At 33.5% G+C, this 22,414-nt stretch overlaps 1 protein-coding gene across 1 annotated transcript in view; it reads left to right on the top strand.

Annotated features, from left to right (window-relative positions):
• The first annotated feature begins 12,135 nt into the window (after positions 1-12,135).
• Positions 12,136-22,414, top strand: part of LOC111632039 — a 100,010-nt gene continuing 89,731 nt past the window's right edge. The window contains exon 1 of the mRNA XM_023376395.1: positions 12,136-13,189. Coding sequence (XP_023232163.1) covers positions 13,060-13,189 — 130 coding nt within the window. The 5' untranslated portion in view covers positions 12,136-13,059. The remainder of the gene's footprint in view (positions 13,190-22,414) is intronic.

Here is a 22,414-nt window from a genome sequence, read left to right as displayed (position 1 = left end):
TGACAGATATTGCACAGTTTTTTTTTTTTGCTCTTCTATCCTTTTTCGAGACAGTTCATGTGATTAGGTTCATTTTTTCCCTTTGACAGAGGGTACTTAACGGAGTCCTTGCGTGTCTATCAGCCATGAGTTACTCACAGCATTCGACCGATTTCTGTCATGTAAATCCTGCGTAGACCTGTTTATTTATTGCATTTTTTCATTAAAAATATATTCTCGTTCTTAGTCCAGACCATATTTTGTTAATTCCCGAATGACCAGGAAAAAATTACTTATTATAACAGGGTATGAATATTTTTTAAAGTCGAGTAACTCGAGAATACATCTGTTATCTTACGATTAAATTCAATTGAATCCTTGAAGTCAAGGACGTCGAATTTTAAGACTTATTACAATCGACTATTGTCGGATTAATAGGCCTATCTTATTTCTTACCATATCTTTGATGTAAAATACTTTTATTTAGTCTCGAAAGAAGGTCCTTTGAATAAACTTTTTAAAAATAGATGCGACCAAGACCGAATCTACTTTTGGATAAGCTCATCCAAAAAACTCAGGGTCCCTGGGTGCTAAATTTCAACAGAATTTACATAGGTAACGCCATGGCAAGATCACATTTCTTACGCGTGTAAAGAAATCTAATTAAAATATGTATTTTAATATATATATATATACATATGCACAATACATATTTAAATAATACTTCAAAAATTATATAAGTTATTCATAAAGTTGACTAGCGACAATTATCCAACGAAAAATATTCATGATTATCGTTTTAGTAAATCATGCTTATATTGTATTAAAGTCCCTCCGGGTATCTTTTTTATATCATATTCTTTGCACATTGCTAAAATACTTTCAAGAAAAATTCATTCAAACATATAATATTAAAAACTGTAGTTTGGTAGACGATTCACGTCTCAGCTAATCTTTTCCAGATCAGGCGTACATCCGAACCTGTTATAATACTCAATTTATAAAGACTTAAAGCGACAGTTAAATACCAGGATACGTGAAAGGAAAGACATCTGTTGCAAAATGACAGTCGATATTTACTATCACCTTTGAACCCTTATCTGAAATTAGAAGTAATTTCGAATAAGTTAATATTTCGAGATTTCTGTCGATAGGTAAAAAATACTAATAGAAATATATATTTTTAATTTTATCAATTACTTAAGTTGCATTAATGTAACACTGATCACTAAAATTTTTTTTAAAAAATTACATAAAATGTTATTTTTAAAAAATGGCGTCGGTTAAACGTTCTTCATCAATATCATTTTTAATCTAGAAAAGTACTGTACAGCAATCTTTGCTTCTACGTTAAACCAAATAAACTTTTTCTTTTCTTTTTTGTTAAGGTTATATTTAGGATTTCTACTTCTACATGACATAAATTCGTATATAAGTAAAGATCAACTTCATTTCAACATAAATAAGGAATAAGCGACTAGTAAAATATTTACGTTACAAGAAAAAAAGCTGATTAATATTAATTAAAACTCTATTTATTATGAGACGAATTACAATGAAAGAGACTGATTACTAATAATTCGAATGGGACCTAAATACTAATTATCTGGAGGCTATCAAATGATGGAAAACATCGAACGTGGCTGATAATGGGCAGGAAGAAAACCCACTCTTTCCACCGATGTAACCCTTTTGAGATGGAATCCCTTGGGCAACCCTGGCGTGAGACAATGGGTTCTATCATGATAAAAACTGATATAAAACAGGGATTTCTAACGAAGAATAACCGCATACGATCCATAAATTTTAACTGTTTGTAATAGGAATAGGTGGATTCAACCCTTTGGTATAGATGATTCTCCTCCATATTCGTTCGGATGAATGGATTAATTGCTATACACGTATAAAAAAAAAGGCTTCGTTAGCCACAGAATTTGATTGTCCCACATCCATCATCCATTAAGGAGTTCGTAATAGGAAATAAAGGCCCCATGTAGTACAGTACCAAACACTTAACCATTATAATTTTTATCAAATATTAATGCAGACATGATAAATGAAAGACAAAACAGCAGTTGCAGTAATTTTAGGATCTTAATGCATCTTTACAGACCAGCTAATTAAGTTATAACAGGATATAAGCCTATAATTACGTACTTATCTAAGTATTGGATTTTTAATTTGCTATTTCAATATTTAGCGCTTTTTAAGTTTAAGATTGTAATTAGGTCTACTACTTAAAAGTTTAATAATAGATTAATTATTCTTGAAATTTAGTCTCATATATAAACATTAAATTTAAATATGATAAACATATTTAGATTCATATCTTGGAATTATCAAAATCACAATTAAACTGAAATAACTAAAACAAAGAATTAAATATAATTTTAAACATGTTTATCCTTTTTATTTTATAATTATATAAAAATATAATTTATTATCATCATATAAGATATATCTAGTTCTACATAAATATGTAATGAAGAATTACAAATAATACATACAAAAAAATGTAATTGCTTTAAAACTTTAACTGAAAAAATGGATTATTGAATTAATAAAAAATGATAATTCATATATTATAAATAAAATAGTTTTAAATAAGGAATAATTCATTATAATAATAAAAACTACACGTTCAAATAGGAATAATTCATTTTAAAATTAAAATTGTATTAAGACTTGTATGATTTTTCATAAAGGCAAAATCATTTTATTTAACTTGTTAAATAAAAAATTTATAATTAATATTATAGAAAAAATTATTATATATCTCATTAAAGATGTATATATAAGAATTAAAGACTAATATGTTTAATATCTATAGAAGTAACTGTAAATTAAATTTTATTTTCGACACACAACTAGAATATTGTATAAACAATAATGTAAATTAAAGCATAACAAATTTTACAGACTATTTAATTACATTCAATATAATTTTTTTTAATCCAAAGGTAACTTGCATCCGTAACCAGTAGTGTAACTAGAACCGATATTAGGAGGGAGACCGAATTAGAACGTGCAAACCTACATTCACCCCTGGATGTAGTCACTAGCGTTGTGGATGAAAAATAAACTCAGATATTGTATGTACAGTACAGTACATACAAGTGTGTTTATCACATTCAAATCTTTTTCATGTACTTATTTTACTTTTTATTTAATTTATTTACAAAGGTAAGGTGGCCCGGAGCCTCTGGATCATTCACTGGTTACGCTATTGTCGTGACAAAAAACTTTCAAAGATACGTTTCCGAATTATATAAAAACTTGTATTGATAACATAATTTTATTAAATTTTTAAGAAGAAAAAGTCGAAAATAAACAATTTAGGACAAATTGTGAAAATTATCTTATCATAATAAACTAGTATAAAATGTGGAGTGATAAAATATTATTAAAATAAAGAAGAGAATCACATTGTACAGTACGTAAAACAATGTCCCAAGTCTTTGGAAGAGGCATGTATCCTCTGCCTTCTTGATTAGTAGATAACTAAATGCTTCTATTCAACAAGAAAGATTTCGTTTGATTGATTTATCATATTATATTGTGGATAACCATATATGAACCTTTTTGGCCAATAAAAATGTAAATTTTATTTGTTAATATCTTAAAAATAATAGTTATTCATATCCACACTTAACCTATTTTAAATGAAAAAATTTCACAACAAATTTCAGTAAAAGTTTTAAAAATAAAAGAAAATAAGTTTGCAAATATGTAACAAAAACTAGAATTTAATTTAAACAAAAAAAAAAGTTATAAAATATTTCAAAATTAATTTACAATCAACATAAGTAGGACGTAATAAAAAAATCTACGTAAACGTTATAGAGAGTTAATTATAATTTTTATCGTTTATTTTAACACTTCTCATTTTCAATTACATTAAAGTCCATTACTTTGTTATAAGTCAATTGAATTTTAATTTATCATGCTAAATATAGTTAAAAATTTAGAAAATATTACAAACTTTGTCCTAAATATAGGTGTGGATTTAATAAGTCTTTGCAAATTATTAAAAATAGTGATGATAAATTACATATGCAGATGCATATATAGTATTAGGAATATGTTACCAACTAAATTTTCATTCATGCTATTCACTGATAGATTAAGACCTTCCGGGGCCCCTAGGCACAGAAGTTTGGGACTCATATACATAATTTTACATCATAAATTAATGTTTACTTGTATCAATAGCTACGAATTAGCTATAGACTATGATATACAATTGTAAAGGTAAAATTACTTTATTTTTGGACTCCCGAGACCCGGAGCTCTTAGACATGTGCCTCACGTGCCCAGTGAGCAATCTGGCACTGATGCTAATAGACGAATAGTAAGACTACAATTTTATAATATATTTCAATAATCGTTACAATAAAAAAAAAATTATTATTCTAGTTAAATAGATATTAGCTATACTAATAAAGTGATACTTTTTTAGATGCAATTAATCCAAATTTTAACTGATTGCAGAAACTTGAAGTTAAAAAGCATTGAAGCCATACATAAAAGCGATAATGTTCAATCCAATGATCTTTTAAGAAATAATGTGATTGAAAAGAAGGCAATAAATAGTTTGCAGAATCACAGATCAATTACATACCTTTACGATCAAGAACATTGATTCCAATTCAATATTAGAAACTCATTCCTTATTGGAGTACTTCGCAAAATTGGAAACTAAGAATGTAATTTGTAAAATATCTGTTATTTCTTTTTATTCATGTTTTCATTACAAGATCAGTCTGTCTTAATGGCTATATAAAATATTAGAAAAAAAATAAAATATATATAGGTCTATGTATTATTTTTAAATCGGGTAGATTACACAAACTATCTAAATAATTTCAAAACTACCGGTTATTACTTATAATGTCTGATTTTATATAAATATTCCTACATAGTTTTCTAATAAAAATTTTGCATATAGGCCTATTTATAAAATTCTTACTTGAAATACAGGCGTGTATTAAATAAAATACATATGTCCAATATTTTTCATGTTTAGTATTAAGACTTCAAAATAGTCATAATACGACTATTGAAATTTTTTTGACTATTTGATTAATTAGAAAAATTCATATATGAAACGGAAGACTCTTTTTAACAGTCAGAAAGAGACTAAACTAAATCAAATCAAATAACAGCACTCGGATTTATAAATGGGTTCGCTGGGCGCCAAAATTCGGAGCATAGAATTTTGGAACTAATACTGTCTTATTTTCTGTTTTTTACGGTACGTATTTATAATAGATTATTAACTAAATAACTAAACATTTCATTGAAAACAACGAATTACTTTTTCATATACATTGAAAAAGTAATTCGTTATAATAAAGTAATATACAACGATGCCCAATGTACTGTACAGTACACGGAACTTAACAGAAAGACTAAAAGCCTACTGGAATAATCCTAAATTTACCAGTTACTGTTTATTATTTTACTCTTCTGATATCTTTAATTACAGTAAAACATTATAACAGCTTTATATTCATTATTATTCCATATTATTCTTATACAATAGCATTATTAAACCTATTTCTTAATACAATATTAAAAGTAATTAGAACTAACGTATAATCTAAATAAATTTCTTACAACGATAAATGTTCAAAGTATACAAAATGTGGGTTAACTAATTGTGTAATTAAAAATATAACAGATTTTATACATAATATCTTAAATTTTTCCTTTTTATAATGAAAATTATAATCCTTTGAAGAAGCTAATATAAAAAAAGTATACAAAGTTTAATAATAAAAATTGTAGGANATTACCGAATACTTTTTTCTTTCTTTTTTTTTTGCATTTCTCGACGTTCTAAGGTCCAAAAATTTAAAAATTTTGGGGTAATTTTTGACCGATCGCCATACTTTCCTTCTGTTATATAAAACGCCGAGAAAGTAAAAATTATGCATTTGTCTTCGATAAATGAAATCATAATTTGTTAACGAAAATATCCAATCTGCGAAATTCAATTTAGTTTTAAAATAAAATAATAGAAAATATTTTGAAAATTCTTAGAAATTCTCAGTTTTCAATTATAAGAAATTAGAGAATTTTCCTCAAAAAAAAAAAAAAAAAAAAGAAAGAAAGAAAGAAAGAAAGAAAAGAAAAAAAAATCGACTATTCAGACAATAATTAAGTTGTTGTAGTAAGCTATTTCCCATTTCTTACATTAAATAATATCGTATGGTTATTTTCACACAATACAAGCCGTCAAAATAATTTTGACACTCGAAGTTACTGGGATTCGTATGACAGACAAGTAATCTTGAAACCCTCGATTCGCATTACGTCTGACCAACAGCCAGACTAGTCTGCTACCCATCTTTATAAACATCCTGATTTACTGTTTATCGTTTCCAAATTAATAGATCCGTCAACTAATGGAAAATTTCAGTTGGACGCGATTAATTTTTTCCCTTTTAAAATATTAAATATAACTGGTAATGAGGGGGCAATCAAGAAAGGTTAATTGATGCCGAATTATTTTTAAGAAAAATAATTGTTTTTTTTTTTTAGTTAATTCTGGGTATTAGATTTAATAATTTATGTAAAGAAGCGACTGTTTTATTGTTTAAAAACATCTCATTGCAGGTGTAGAGAACATTGTAGGAAGGAAATATAACGATACACATCTGGTATCTGTCCGATGCACACCTGCAAAACGGTCGCTAAAATCGTGGACATTTTTTTTGTTTTTTGTTTTGTTACTTCGGGGTTGCTCTCTGGTCGAAGTAGACATTCGCGTTCTCCAGCGGCAAAAACAAACGGAGAGACTGCGTCGACGACGGCGTTGCCATAGAAACGCCAGTCGAGACCGAAGGGTTTAAAAGGAGTTTGTTTTTCCTCCGTCAAAAGCAGCCATTTCCTAGAATCCTCTTTTAAAACCAGCCAAAAATACGAGGGAAAAAAAATTCAAAAAGGAAATTATTACCGGTTCTTAATTCTCTTTTAATAATTTACGGGGTCTGTGTTTGTATCAGGCGGGTTAAAATCCCCGAGCAGTCGCTTTTTTTATGTGGGTTGACTAGTCGCCGTCGCACTGTCTGGCTGCAGTGAAAGGGTTGATACGAGCAGAAAGGGTTAAGACAGCGGTGGGAACAGTCAAGATGAAAAGAGAAAAAAGAGAAGAGAAAAAAAGGGGTGAGCGGGAGGGGAGATCCGGTTCTAGCTGTGCAGAGGGCGACGCGTTGGCCGAGTGGTAAGTTCGGTAATTAAGGAGAAACGAACGCCTATCGTAAGAATGAGAACTCTCACGAACATAAAAAACTTAAATGATTGAAGTCCAGACTTAGGAAAAAAAAAACAAGATGCACTTGGCCTCGGTCATCCTGTTTGAATCGAAATAATTTCTGCTACAAGCAAGGCCTGTTTGCATTTTTTTCCCGTCGCTCATCTCATTCGGCGGGCCAAATTTCCCTCAAATCCTTCCAACCATCCTAATAATTCAGCAGGATAGAGTCTGTCGAGCAGCGCCAGCCGGCAAAACGGAATTTTTTGTCGAACGGCGAGTTTTTTTGTTAGTTCAGTCAGCCGCAGTGCGCCTTGGCCGCTACCCCTGACGACGCAGCCGCTCATCCCCCACTGGTCCATTCCCCTCCCTCCTCCGGGGCGCGTTACGTCATCGGTTTCGCTGCCTCTACCCACGAGTACCACCCAGTATAAATATAATAAATATAAATGAAATATAGAATTTATTTATAAATTATAAAGATAAGGTGAGATAGTTATGATAAGATGTTACTCTTTACTGATTTGTTCTGAACATTGATTCTATGATATTAAATAGGCTGATATGTAGAAATAGGAAGAGAGAGAAATTATTGCATAAAATAATGATAATAAATCAAGTAGCCTCAGCAATATAACTCACATCACAATTTCTTAAGAAGCGTTATTGAAATAAATTAATTTATCTCTTTAAGATGGACATGTTTTAAGAAATTGGACATTGGTTTTCTTGTAGTAACAAATTTCTTCCTACCCTTTTTAGATAGTATTTAGTAATGGGTACGCCTCTTTCTTGTAAAAAAATGAAGGTTTTTCAGTGTCAGCAACGTTTCTTTTACTTATTTTAAAATTCATCATACATTCGGTGACATAAAAACTAATAATTTATGTATTTAGTCTGATATATAAATAGTAAAAGAAACAGCATGAGGTGATGATTGTAGAGGTATAGCCGTTAATTATTTTTTTTATAAAATAAAATTGGATCTATGAAATTTATTAAATGTAATATAGCGGTAAATAAGTAGTTTCGGACTATGTTTACAACTTATTAATTGTGACGAAATAAAATTTAGGACCTATGTAAATAACAAACGGAAAACTGCAAACCTATGTTTCCTTATTGATTTAATGCTGAAATAATTCATAACTTAAGATTATTTATTTAAATATATTTTTAAAAATTTTAGGTGAATAAAACAGAATTAAAACGACAATTTAAAATATAGCGACAGTAAATAAATAACTATAAACATTTAAAATTACTATTAAGGAAAATGTGCGTTATCACTTATAAACAGACAAAAAGAAATTAAAATTTATAATTTAAATTTAGACTTTATATAGAAGAATCTTGAAGGTATATTTAAGTTTATTGCAAACGATTTTTCGATACAACCTAAACGATTTACTGTCGATTACAAAAGATAAAAAGTGAAATAGTTCCACACGTATTTGGAAGCAACTTCCATCGACATTTATACAACAAAATTGATTTATTTTCTAATCTAAATCCGCTGAATCTAATGATAAATAGACCTATATTCAACAGTCGATAATTTTAATTCAGAATGAAGGATCAGTTGTTAATTCGATAATCATACCAAATGTTAAAATATAATAATTTAATAAAATCTAATTATAGGAAGTAATGTAATATAAATTATTCGGCTTTATGGATTACGTTATCTTATTATAATATAGTCTGTTAACAATACTCTTTAGGAAGATTATAAAGTAATCGAACAAAATTTAAATGCGTTAAGGGTTATCGATACTCTTTACTCTATACTATAGTATTATAATCTACACTCATCACACAAAAATTACCGAATACTTTTTTCTTTCTTTTTTTTTTGCATTTCTCGACGTTCTAAGGTCCAAAAATTTAAAAATTTTGGGGTAATTTTTGACCGATCGCCATACTTTCCTTCTGTTATATAAAACGCCGAGAAAGTAAAAATTATGCATTTGTCTTCGATAAATGAAATCATAATTTGTTAACGAAAATATCCAATCTGCGAAATTCAATTTAGTTTTAAAATAAAATAATAGAAAATATTTTGAAAATTCTTAGAAATTCTCAGTTTTCAATTATAAGAAATTAGAGAATTTTCCTCAAAAAAAAAAAAAAAGAAAGAAAGAAAGAAAGAAAGAAAAGAAAAAAAAATCGACTATTCAGACAATAATTAAGTTGTTGTAGTAAGCTATTTCCCATTTCTTACATTAAATAATATCGTATGGTTATTTTCACACAATACAAGCCGTCAAAATAATTTTGACACTCGAAGTTACTGGGATTCGTATGACAGACAAGTAATCTTGAAACCCTCGATTCGCATTACGTCTGACCAACAGCCAGACTAGTCTGCTACCCATCTTTATAAACATCCTGATTTACTGTTTATCGTTTCCAAATTAATAGATCCGTCAACTAATGGAAAATTTCAGTTGGACGCGATTAATTTTTTCCCTTTTAAAATATTAAATATAACTGGTAATGAGGGGGCAATCAAGAAAGGTTAATTGATGCCGAATTATTTTTAAGAAAAATAATTGTTTTTTTTTTTTAGTTAATTCTGGGTATTAGATTTAATAATTTATGTAAAGAAGCGACTGTTTTATTGTTTAAAAACATCTCATTGCAGGTGTAGAGAACATTGTAGGAAGGAAATATAACGATACACATCTGGTATCTGTCCGATGCACACCTGCAAAACGGTCGCTAAAATCGTGGACATTTTTTTTGTTTTTTGTTTTGTTACTTCGGGGTTGCTCTCTGGTCGAAGTAGACATTCGCGTTCTCCAGCGGCAAAAACAAACGGAGAGACTGCGTCGACGACGGCGTTGCCATAGAAACGCCAGTCGAGACCGAAGGGTTTAAAAGGAGTTTGTTTTTCCTCCGTCAAAAGCAGCCATTTCCTAGAATCCTCTTTTAAAACCAGCCAAAAATACGAGGGAAAAAAAATTCAAAAAGGAAATTATTACCGGTTCTTAATTCTCTTTTAATAATTTACGGGGTCTGTGTTTGTATCAGGCGGGTTAAAATCCCCGAGCAGTCGCTTTTTTTATGTGGGTTGACTAGTCGCCGTCGCACTGTCTGGCTGCAGTGAAAGGGTTGATACGAGCAGAAAGGGTTAAGACAGCGGTGGGAACAGTCAAGATGAAAAGAGAAAAAAGAGAAGAGAAAAAAAGGGGTGAGCGGGAGGGGAGATCCGGTTCTAGCTGTGCAGAGGGCGACGCGTTGGCCGAGTGGTAAGTTCGGTAATTAAGGAGAAACGAACGCCTATCGTAAGAATGAGAACTCTCACGAACATAAAAAACTTAAATGATTGAAGTCCAGACTTAGGAAAAAAAAAAAACAAGATGCACTTGGCCTCGGTCATCCTGTTTGAATCGAAATAATTTCTGCTACAAGCAAGGCCTGTTTGCATTTTTTTCCCGTCGCTCATCTCATTCGGCGGGCCAAATTTCCCTCAAATCCTTCCAACCATCCTAATAATTCAGCAGGATAGAGTCTGTCGAGCAGCGCCAGCCGGCAAAACGGAATTTTTTGTCGAACGGCGAGTTTTTTTGTTAGTTCAGTCAGCCGCAGTGCGCCTTGGCCGCTACCCCTGACGACGCAGCCGCTCATCCCCCACTGGTCCATTCCCCTCCCTCCTCCGGGGCGCGTTACGTCATCGGTTTCGCTGCCTCTACCCACGAGTACCACCCAGCACGTGGGGTGAGGCAGCCAATCAGGGGCTGGGAGACGAACCGTCGCTTGCCACTTATATGGGTAGTGGCACGACAACAATCAGTACCCCCCACCCTTTCGTCTCCCTAGCCTGGGGACGGGTTGTCCGGAGAAACCTCAGATATCCCCGCCGTAGACAGCCGTATGTTGGTTCTTCAGCGATCGTAAGGTAGGCTATCCAACATTACTCTATATCTGTAATGTCGTCCTTATTCCTAGTCTTATTCATCCGGGCTTTTTCTTCACGTGCTTTTTCTCCGACGACGACGATGGCGTCAAAGGGTTGCCGAGCCACTACGAAAGGCTGTGACATGGTAGTGGCTCTACGCGCCGGCAATTAGTTCCACGGCCGACTCGTGGCCAATCTGTCTTACGTTCCAAAACACCGGACCCAGGTCAGGTGATTTTGACCCCGAAATAACGCGTTGATACGGATAGAATAGCCAGCAAACGATGGCATTCGTTGTCGCTTCACCTTTCTCCAAGTATGGGTAGTGGAGTGGACTAGAGGAGGAAGTAATCGATTCCGCTTCTCGAAATCGATAGCGATAGCACCGAGATTCCTTCAAATTACACTTTCTTATTAGTTAGAAGAGGGACGATTAATCTATGTATACTTTAGTCATTGTTAACAGATCATTGCGATGAAAGAAAGTTTCTTACGTCTGCCATGATTCTTACTTCACACCGCATTATTTACGAATGTAATTAGACTAACGTCGGTACAATCTCGATGGAACCGCTCGCAAAATGAAAAAACTCCACATTTATTTTAGAAAATCCCTACTCTACCCTACCCAACCTACCTGTAATAGTTTTTCGCATTTTCTAGTCGGCGAAATACGTGAATTCGATAAATTTAGTATTAACTTATACGTGCTTTTTATAACTGTACTTAACCGTAGCACTTAAGTCGAAATTTCTATTTTTAAAAATAAAAACCAAGAAAGTATTTATTTAATATATTGTATTTTTATTATTAGTTATATAAGATGTTTGTGACGAGTGAAACTAAAAATGTTGGCTCTACCTATCGGTTTGGCCATATTTTAATTTTTTTTTGTTTTTTGGTCCATAAATATTTATATTAATTGCTAACAGATGGCGCCATGATAACACGGATCTCGAAAGGACTTTTTTATTTCCGGGAAATGTTCAATTTGTACACATTTCGTTAAATACAAAACTAAATCACCGTCTCCGTCCGTAGAAAGATTAGTGATCGCTCTTTATAAATTTAAATTGTGACACGTGACGTATAGGGGAATCGTATAGTTCTGTCAGCGGCTAAACAAAAGCAATGTACTCGTGGCAGAAAAAGGAGAAGGAAATCAGCAAGCCATCCACGTGTCGTAGGGTGGATTTCGGACGACAGACGTGGGATAATTAGAATTCACTAACGACGAGAAGTTTCGAGCCGTGGTACGAGAAACTTCCTGTCCCCGTTTCTTTGGCTGGCCGACTCTTCTTTGTAGATAAAACCACCTGTCGACCCATCCCCGGTTCCGGCCACACCGTAACGACTATTACGAATCAATTTTAGCCCTTAACATCGAAAGTACCCTGCAATATCACTCTCCTACAACTAGAAGAGAAGAAAAAGGCTGCCACCCGTCCCGTACCGATCACCATCTTTCGAATGTATCCTGGTAGTATTTTTTTTTACCTGACACAACTTGCAGACGTCGATGTTTGGTGAACTGCGAAGTAGGGGTGAGGAGAGGGGTATAAACAAGGCCACCCAGTGACGTGAACGTTCCGTCCACGCATGTACATCCGCCGCTCTCCGGCACCTGTGACTGACTGATTCAACAACGGCTGGCTGTGCGGACCATCCCTCTCCCCGGATATCTCTCGCGAACTGTGATATCCCGCTGTGTCCTACGGACGAACCACACCGGGGTAATGGTGGGCCAGTACTGCACGGATACAGACGCGGTGACGTGTCGGAGTCTGCATTCTCGAACCATCTATGTGCACCCGGTGTTGTTAACACTAACACCGTCCAACTGGTGCAGTATGCCGGAGCCTTTACGGTACGGTCGGGGATAGTTGATCATTCCCTCGTCCGTCCGACATCGTGCGTTATGGATCAGCAAGTTCGTGATTTTCTGACCCACTGTTCGGCTGCAGATACTCCTACTCCTTCTGGACACCCCCAACCGTCGACCAGCTGTCTCGGCAACCGAATCCTGTCCAGGAATGCCAATGGCACAAGTAAGTAACACCTGAGACGTTTGCTATCTCGTCAAATCGCACCCCCGTTCCTTTTTTTCTTCCTGCGTATTTCCCATTGTAAAGACGAGTTATCAATCTTCTGTTAACCCTTGCTAATCGCGTCGTATCGCCGATTGCCACTTTCAGTACTGTTAGCCTTGACTTCTATGTCTGTTTATTTAGTTGTTTATACTAGTATTATAAATGTGCTGTCGGCGCTTCCCTCGAAACACTCCCAAACTAATCGCTATCACAAGTTTACGCTTTAAACACCTCTACCAATTGATATCTATACTATTAAATTTAATGAAATTAACCGGGCTTATGTAAATTTTCAATTGTTCTTCTTCTATTCAATTTATTAAATTTATAGTAGATTAAGTTATTTCCAGATTAAAGCCAGACTTGTGTATAATAGAAACAACCTCGTCTCTATTCCCAATTAATCCTAAACATAGAATTAAAAAAAAGAAATTAAGAAAGAGAAACTTTTTCTAAACTTTTATGAAGGTTTCTATCAAAAGCCAACACCTGTAACATTAACATAATTGCATTTTCTGTAAGTCGTCCTAAAAAATAAACCAATTTATTAACCGACACGAAACAGAGAGCAAAAAAAATTCTCTCTTTCATGCACTGACATTACTATTTCTCGACTTTATAAAAAAGTGACCACTCGATTTATTGGATAGTTTATTGAGCTGTGTGACTGTGTCCCATAAACCTGTAAGAAACATACAGGCAATGTTCTTTTATAGCCAGTACATGATTAAATAGTTTTTTTTCTTACTTAAAGTTTTTATGAGAGAAAAATTTTTAAACTTAATTCTGCCAACTCTTTTGACCCACTTACTGATGTGACAGTACCGAGTTGGTCGTAGAAAAATTAATCATAAAAATATAGCCGATCTTTATCAAGAGATAAGAAAATTGTTTAACGGAACCGTTCGTGTGATGCATTATTATAATTTTTACAAAAATCCTAACAACTTTCTCTTCTACATAAGAAATTAGATTGATAGTGTCTCCCAGGCAGCTATTTTGCATACAGAGAGACTCAGAATTGCCTTTTCTTTCTTGTGTTATTAGTTAAAGACAAATGATACTATAACACTTCCGATCACACACTGATTTTTAAAGAAAACATTACTAGTGGCTATTCAATACGAAGAGTACACTAACCAATTAATATTAAATATAATCAGATTTTTAAGGATAGGAAAGAGAAAACTTTTTTTTTTAAATGATGTATACCCTCATTCTTTGCCCATTGGAAGAGTCATAATTGAATACACATATAGATCTTAATGGAGTGTTAGATGTCATTAGTGTTCCAATTACAAAATGTGAATACGGGAAGAGCAGCGACTGGCCTCAGCAATTGTTTAGTTATGTCAACAGTGCACCGCACAATTACAGACGTCAATAGAGACGAAGTTAATGACATTTACTCTGTCTACAGCTTATAAGATACCGCTACAGTCTATGTTAAATAGGGACAATACTGTTTTGGCATTTTTTTCGTTAAGTATTATTGGAATTCGAGTTTTTTTTTTATCGTTTTAAAAAATTTATAATAAAAGATCAAATTCTGAAGTTTGTCTCCCTCCTCTCTCTCTAATCAATATTATTAAACACTTATCCTTTTACTTCTAAGTTTCTGTGTGACACCGATATACGATTATCGTNGAAACGAAGAGCAGGTCACGCAGCCAGCCAGCGATGGATCGATCTTCAGTCCCGGTTACCAAAGGGTTGACGACGTCTGTAGAGCTCACACACGCACATATGACAAAAAACTTCCTACTCTCTCCCCGGGTAGAAACTCTGCGCAGTGGCGCCCGAACCTACATATTTTTATATTATAACAATTGGGCATTAATACACGAAGGGTCATTCTACCTGATGCTCTTTAATCTGGAGCCAGTCACAACTTTTTATTATTATTTTTTTTAAGTTGAAAATACTCTTATGAACCATTTCCAGCATTCTTAATAATCATAGAGAACTCGCAACATGCCCGAAGAGCTAATGACCCTTTGTGCAACTAATCTATAAACATAGAAATAGATGTTTAGGTCATCAACACTGGGTCAAGAAATCAGCAGTAAGTGAGATTTTTTCTTTTTATTCAAAGGGCGGAGGAGAGTATGGTCAGCCGAGTTCCCCCCTTTCCCTCACACCGGTTCTTGTAGAAAGTCAGATCCAACGACTGTCAGAGGCAGCTGAATTCCTGGTGCAGAGTTTGCCATCGTTCGAACCAAAGCCTCAAAATAACAAGAAGAAGATTTGTAAAGACTTAGAGGTAGGCGCATGCTTTCAAGAAAACAGAAAATGTTTTTTGTTTAACTTTTTTTTCCTTCGAATATTGGAACAATGATTGTGAGACGGGGGAACACGGCATGTTGTACCCTGTTCATTTGCATTCAGTAAAATAAACAGGTATGTAATATTTATTGGGCTATTATCCTATTCGAAATGGCAATAGCAGCAAGTTAAACGGTAAGTCCGTTAATAATAAAAGAGTAATGGCTTAAATAAGGAATTGTGATGAAGGTAGAATGATATGTGCGCGTTAATATATATCATCAGACTTCACTTAAATATATTTTAATAAATTATAGACAAATATATAAGTTTAAGAGGCGCCATATCTTATTATCTAATTACTTTATTTGTGAATTGAGGCGGGAATTTTCTGAAAATAATTAAAAGAGTGGAATATTCATTACAGAATTTGATTTCATTGTGATGAATTTTTACTCGCACTCAATGTACTCTACGTAGTTCATGATCTCGTTTTGTTAACTGAATTTATTATTAATTCGATATTCTTAACAACGTTAATTATAAAATGAAATCTTTTAAGTGTAAATTTATTTAATTGGAAAATTCTTTCAACCTCAAATTTTCTTTAAAATAGATTATATAAATAAACTTTACAAGGATTTCTTAAAAGCGTGATTAAGTCTCATAGGTTACTTTAGTACTCAATTTAATTGTCCACAAAAATAAAATAAGCTTATCTAATAGACTATAGAAAACAGTATTCCCTCGTTAAACCATTTCTATTCAATTTTGCATCATTGTTGTGAGTACCAACCAATACAACATCATTAAACGAGTCTCGTTACATTAGTTAATTTGTCGGATTATTCTAAACACACTTTTTTCGCTGGATAGAAAACGATCAAAAACAATTTCCCACATATGATTTACGATAGTCTGGAAACTGGATAAACTGAAAACCGATCTGGCAGCAAAATAATCGATATCAAAAAGTTGCCAAAATAAAATAAATTACATCCACCCACACACACATATTTTTTATATTATATTATTTTATACGTATATTATATATTATAGTTTTACTATTAATCGTTTATTGATATAAATAATACAGAAATATACGATAAATTTAAATTATTGTATTAAATTGTTCAAATGTATGGATTAGTTATAGAATAATTATTATAATTAAAATTTTTAAAAAATTTCTGTTTTATATATCGTTAAATGGCAATAGTTTATACCAGCAAAACATTAATTTGAGAAAAGAGGTTTTTGACAATAGCAATTTACTACATGTGGGTTTCTGATTTTTCCCCCTTTTTTTTTTATTTTTAACAAGCGAAAAATCTTTCGTGTTTCGAAACAAACTCTTTTTACTGTTTCATTTCCTGGTATTGTATTGATTGATAATGAATTTTTATTTTATTCAAATGGAATATTTTATGTTTATTTCAATTTAAAAAAAATATGTAACCGGTTGAAAGTCGAATTAACCGGTTTGCCGTAAATTTTGATTATTAAAGAGAAATGGAATAATTTATTTGTTTACCTTATTAAAGAATTGTGTAGCATAACTTTAAATATGCAAATTTACCAGTTTTTAATATTGCGTCTCGTTTACAATTTTTCTTTCAAAAATTTGATATTCGATTAATTGTTTTATTTGTTTTTGATATTCGATTTGTATTATTTAACTGATATTATTTAAGCAAATGATAAATATCGAACGGAGTTGTATTTATATGCATTTACTTTTATGAACGAATGCGAAGTTTTTGTTCCTAAATCGATACGAGGCACGTGAAGCGAACGCAGCCGATTTCCGTTCATAATTTGTGTCGGAAAAGGTCCACCAACGGTTTTGACGGGTCAAGGAAACTTTGAGAAGAGTCGTGACTTTTCTACGGAATGACGTCAGTCACTGGGAGCCGAAAGGTAAAGTCGACTCCCAGGAAGGAAACATTAACGCTTGGCACAAGAGGGCGTTGTCGTACTTCGGTCCACCTGGGACTGAAGATAGAAGCTCTGGCCTCTTGCCAACTCCTATCCCTCGGTATGGAGTGGAGACGATGGACTTTGGCTACTTTCGACAGACGTATTGGACGAATAGTCTTCAACTGACCTACTTTCTTTTCCTTCAGTAGTTTTTCTTTCCATACTCGATTGTTGAACCGTATGGATTTTTTGAGTCTGATAAATAAAAACGACAATAACGACTTATCCTATTTTTAACGGTACTTCGAATTACGTTTAATAATAATATGAATTTAATATCGATAGATAAATCTTATTTCTGACGCTCTCCAATGGATCAATATTTCTCGTGTTCTTTTTTTATGCGCCCTTTCCGGTTAAAGCGTTAAATTCGGCAATTGTCCGAAACGAACTTGTAATAAAATTTTGTTGGAAAACATTAAATAACATAAAAAAGATTTAGTACTAATGGTAGAGAAGTATAACCACTCCCAAGCCAAATTAAATAGTGCGGAGGAAAGATGGATTTGAAACGAAGAGCAGGTCACGCAGCCAGCCAACGATGGATCGATCTTCAGTCCCGGTTACCAAAGGGTTGACGACGTCTGTAGAGCTCACACACGCACATATGACAAAAAACTTCCTACTCTCTCCCCGGGTAGAAACTCTGCGCAGTGGCGCCCGAACCTCCTTGTATTGTGCGCACATCTGCCTACTTGTCTTGCGAGCTGTTTGTGACATGAAGAATTACACCGAATCGAATAGGATATTCTCAGTAAAACAGTTCCATTCTTTGAAATGTCACTATACGTTGTTTACATAGTTGTGACGGGAGAGTGGCTCGAAGTACCACTCTCCTCTCTTATGACCTTCTATTTTAATCACAAAACTTTTTTGCTACTTTATCGGGTTATATTTAGAAGTACAGGCACATTTCTTAGATTTTGACAACACAAGACTCGTTGTGGCTTCTCTCCGAGAAGCCAGTAACCTTACAGACAAACTAATCTCAGTTTATCCTACCAAAATTCGAAAACGAAATTCGTAAAAGTAAAATAATGTGTTTTTCTTTTTTGCTTTTACTTTCCCCCTCTATAAAGATTGCGGTGTTGTATTTACATTGAGTTGGCGAGGTCTCGTAGTACACCGGTTAGCTTCCAATCATTTCGGACGAATGTTTTCTAACTAAATCGCCCATCATTTCAACTCGTCCAGACAGTCATTACTGCTGTTGCGAAAGTTTTCTTCTGCAACTCACGTTTGCGTGCCAATATAAGAAAGAAAGAAGACTTTTGAAGCGGAACAGGAAATAAGATCCTCCTTGTGTATCGGCTGTTTTTCACCAAGACGTCATTTCTTCAGACACACAGACGCTGATCGAAACCTCTTCGTAGTTTTTTCCCCTTCTTTTCTTACCAGATCTGCTGCTGGGCGGTTGCTTATCAGCCGGAATTTTGCATGGACTTCAGCTGCGCCGCATCGGAATGGTGTACATAAAAACTATTTCTTTTGTAATAAATGGCAGGAGCCGTCATTTGCATATCGATTCACATTACACAAAACGCGGGGTTGTATGACGATGCAGAGGACGGCTCATCCTCGGGGAACGATCACATTGTGTCGACTGTGGGGGAGCGAACGAGGTCCACTTTATGACGGTTCTGCCGAAGGGAATGTCGAACGAGGGAAACAGTTTTTTCTTCTTACCCCTTCTATTACTTTTCTCTTTTCGTTCGTTGATAGCTGCGAGGCGTAAGATTTAAGTTACCTCTCTCTGCTTGGAAATGCTTTTAACTGTTGGTTGGCATAGATGGGGTGGCCGCTTCCAAGTAAAATACCGATTAAAGAAAGGCAGAAAATTCTTTTGTAACGTAGTAAATTTTTGGAAAGATGAATCTAGAATAAAAAAAACGAGGTCGATATTATTTTCAACGCTGTACATTACGCTATAATACCCCGAAGTAAAATTAGTTTACTCTAGATTTGAATATGATAAAGATAAGAAAGCCAACCATTTCGTCTGACTTTAGCGTGCTTGACAATGATCGTGCACTGCATGCTTACGATAAATGCCAGATATTAAAATACAATAATCTGACAGTAGAGACATACTGCAGTAATGTGTTCAAAGGTATCTTGGATGCATTAAGCATAATTTAGTAAATTCAGAATTTTTGTGGAAAATTCAAGAAATACAGTAGATAAAACAGTTTTATTAATTTTTTTTAACGATGTTCTCGATCAATTTGCGATTTTTTTATTTTATTAGTTTACCGGACTGCAAGCATTACTATTTCGAATTTAGTTTGTGTGACTAGGGAGGAAGGGAAAACAAATGCAGAAACAAACTGAGCTAGTAAGAAGTGCTGGTACCACAAAATTGCAAAGCTCCATAGCGGGTGGTGATAGATTTACGAATCTATTGTACCGACTTTAGAAACGTAATCAAGTTAAAAGAGGCCGAGAGTGAATGATGGAAAGAAGTTAGGTCCATTTTCTGTAAGAACTGGATGGATGAAAGTTTAGCAGACGGATGCAGAAACGGATTCATCATCATCAGTAAAAGTGATAAAAGTTTGGATCGTGCTTGCTCGTGATTTTTTCTGTTTTTTTACGTTTTACTCCTCTTTTCCTTTCTATCGCAGTGAATGGCGGAAACACCAGTTTGCATACATTTGCATACTAACTACCAATCTAGTGTCAGTTTTGATTTTCTATGCAAGACCAGCGCTGAAATAAGGTGGAGAGAATTGGATAGAACCAAGTGTAGTAAGGGCGTGGCCTTATGGATCTATCAATCTAAATCAGAAAGAAAAGATGTATTCAAAATTCTCTGTTGTTAGTGGAAGCCAAGGGGGAATAAAGATATCGAAACGAATCTTCTTTTCTCGATCAATTATTCAAACTTTTAAGCTTGAATTTATAATTCTGTATAAAATATAATGCGTCGCACCCATATTACTTCAAATTTGGTTTATTTTCATGCCGTTTAGTTGGTACGAAGGCGTCAGTCTCTGGATACTCATTGAAATGGAAGATAACACGTAACTTTGATATTCTTTTTATGCGCATAGAAGAATTTTTACTTAAACAATTAATAATATAACAATTTTATTTTTGGTCGACAAAATATCAGTTTTTTCTTTTTTTTTTAACTGATCNTGTGTAGCATTTCCATAAAAATGTATACAGAAAAAGTTCTGTATAATTTTTATTTTTGCAATATTATGACGTCACTATACAAATTTACTTTCTTGATATTTTTTTTATAACAAAATAAACTTTTAACGCTTTATAATTTTGTGGATTTTAACTTTTACGAGACGTGTAAAGTTTCAATTTTAGGACTAGTCGAGGATATTTTCTTAAATAATCCAGAATTAAAATTGTATTTTGATTTATGCTTCGTCGTTGGGAATAAGGATAGATAATGCAAAATAAAATTTACGAAAATATATTGCCGTTTAAAAATAATCAAGTAATTCAAATCAATAAGGAAATCCAAACTCAGCCAAGGTACTTTAAAAAAAGTTTTTTGGCTCGAACGAGGTATGTTTTTGAAAAGGGGGTTAAAAACGAGGAAAGTATTAAAACGCAGTAAAGAATTTAATGAAGAAAAGTACTATTTCAGGTTGTTCTCTTGTAGATATTGGGGGTTTTTTTTATACCCGTTTCTCATTAACTACCTTAGTTTGAATATGTTTATTTTTCGGGGTGGATGTCACGGGTTCGGTTAAAATTGAATGGGGGATTTTTTGGACAAATAATTACTCTAAATAAGCGTAGTAACATCCATAATTAAAATACCGTCCCCCGTCTCGGCGATTTGAAAACAGCATCCCGCTGTTTGAAAACATTTCCAAAATGAAAAGTAGTTGATTATTAAAGCATAACTTATGCATATATTTATGTGCGACTATTATCGTTCTCTACATAATGAAAATATTCTGGTTTCTTTGTAAAGAATCTCTGCGTGAGAAATGCCACAGTGTGTAATTTTCTTAAGAGGCAATCATTAGTCTAACATCTTCACATCTGACTTGATGACAGACATTGACTTCTAGACGACAACCATAGAATTAACTTAAAAACCGCCACGCTGGCTTCCTATAACTTCCTCGCGATACTTTCCAAGTAGAGAAGAAAAAAATCAATTTGCAGCCTTCCATTAATCATTATTTTATGTATAATTAAAAATTTATTTAAAGTACAGTTGCTTAAAGTCAAGGTTCTCAATGCCGGGCGAATGCGGAACTGCATAACAGAAACAACGTTTCGTCTATCGTGCAATGTTATTTTGCTGCTAGAATTTTGATTTCCTGTACTTAAAACTCACATTTATTCATGCAATAATCAGGCATTAAACGACGCCAGAAAAATCCACGCCCAAAAATATACCAACCGAAAATTGACGTCAACATGACTGGCGTTAAATGACAAAAGTTGTGTTCCACCAGACATGAAAAAAGGGAAAGAAGTTTGCCAGCTTTACATGTACGTGGTAAAAAGAAAAAGATAGCTTTTATACTTGGAATGTATTTGGTCACGTGATCCCTGGCCTTCGGGCGAAGGGTCACGTGACAGCAGGTGGTGTCGGTTTAATCGACTCGGAGGTTCGTATGTCTACGAGGAAATACGCGAACGATAAGTAAATGCGGTTGATTATTTCCGAAGGGTGATACATGGGAAATATGTCTGACTGTATTAATTATTTTGTTTTTAAATAATGAATATTAATATCGATTCGAATAGTAGTATTATTGCGGGCTTTTTTTCAAGCGCCAAATTTTACTAGGAATTTAATTTTCTTTTTTTAACAAGTCGGAGCTTTAGAAATAGGGGATGGAGCAATTGTTCTGTTCGCGAATGCAATGTCTCATTTAAAGTTCTACGTATTGATCGTACCGAAGACAAGTCGGACGCTTCGTACTCACCTCGTGAAGTCTCTAAGTCTCTTCC

This window comes from Centruroides sculpturatus, unplaced genomic scaffold, assembly GCF_000671375.1.
Source record: "Centruroides sculpturatus isolate CEXI.00-Female unplaced genomic scaffold, Cexi_2.0 scaffold604, whole genome shotgun sequence".
NCBI classification, from domain to species: Eukaryota; Metazoa; Arthropoda; class Arachnida; order Scorpiones; family Buthidae; genus Centruroides; species Centruroides sculpturatus.
The sequence above is the reverse complement of the archived record's forward strand: the minus strand, read 5'-3'. Positions and strand labels throughout refer to the sequence as shown.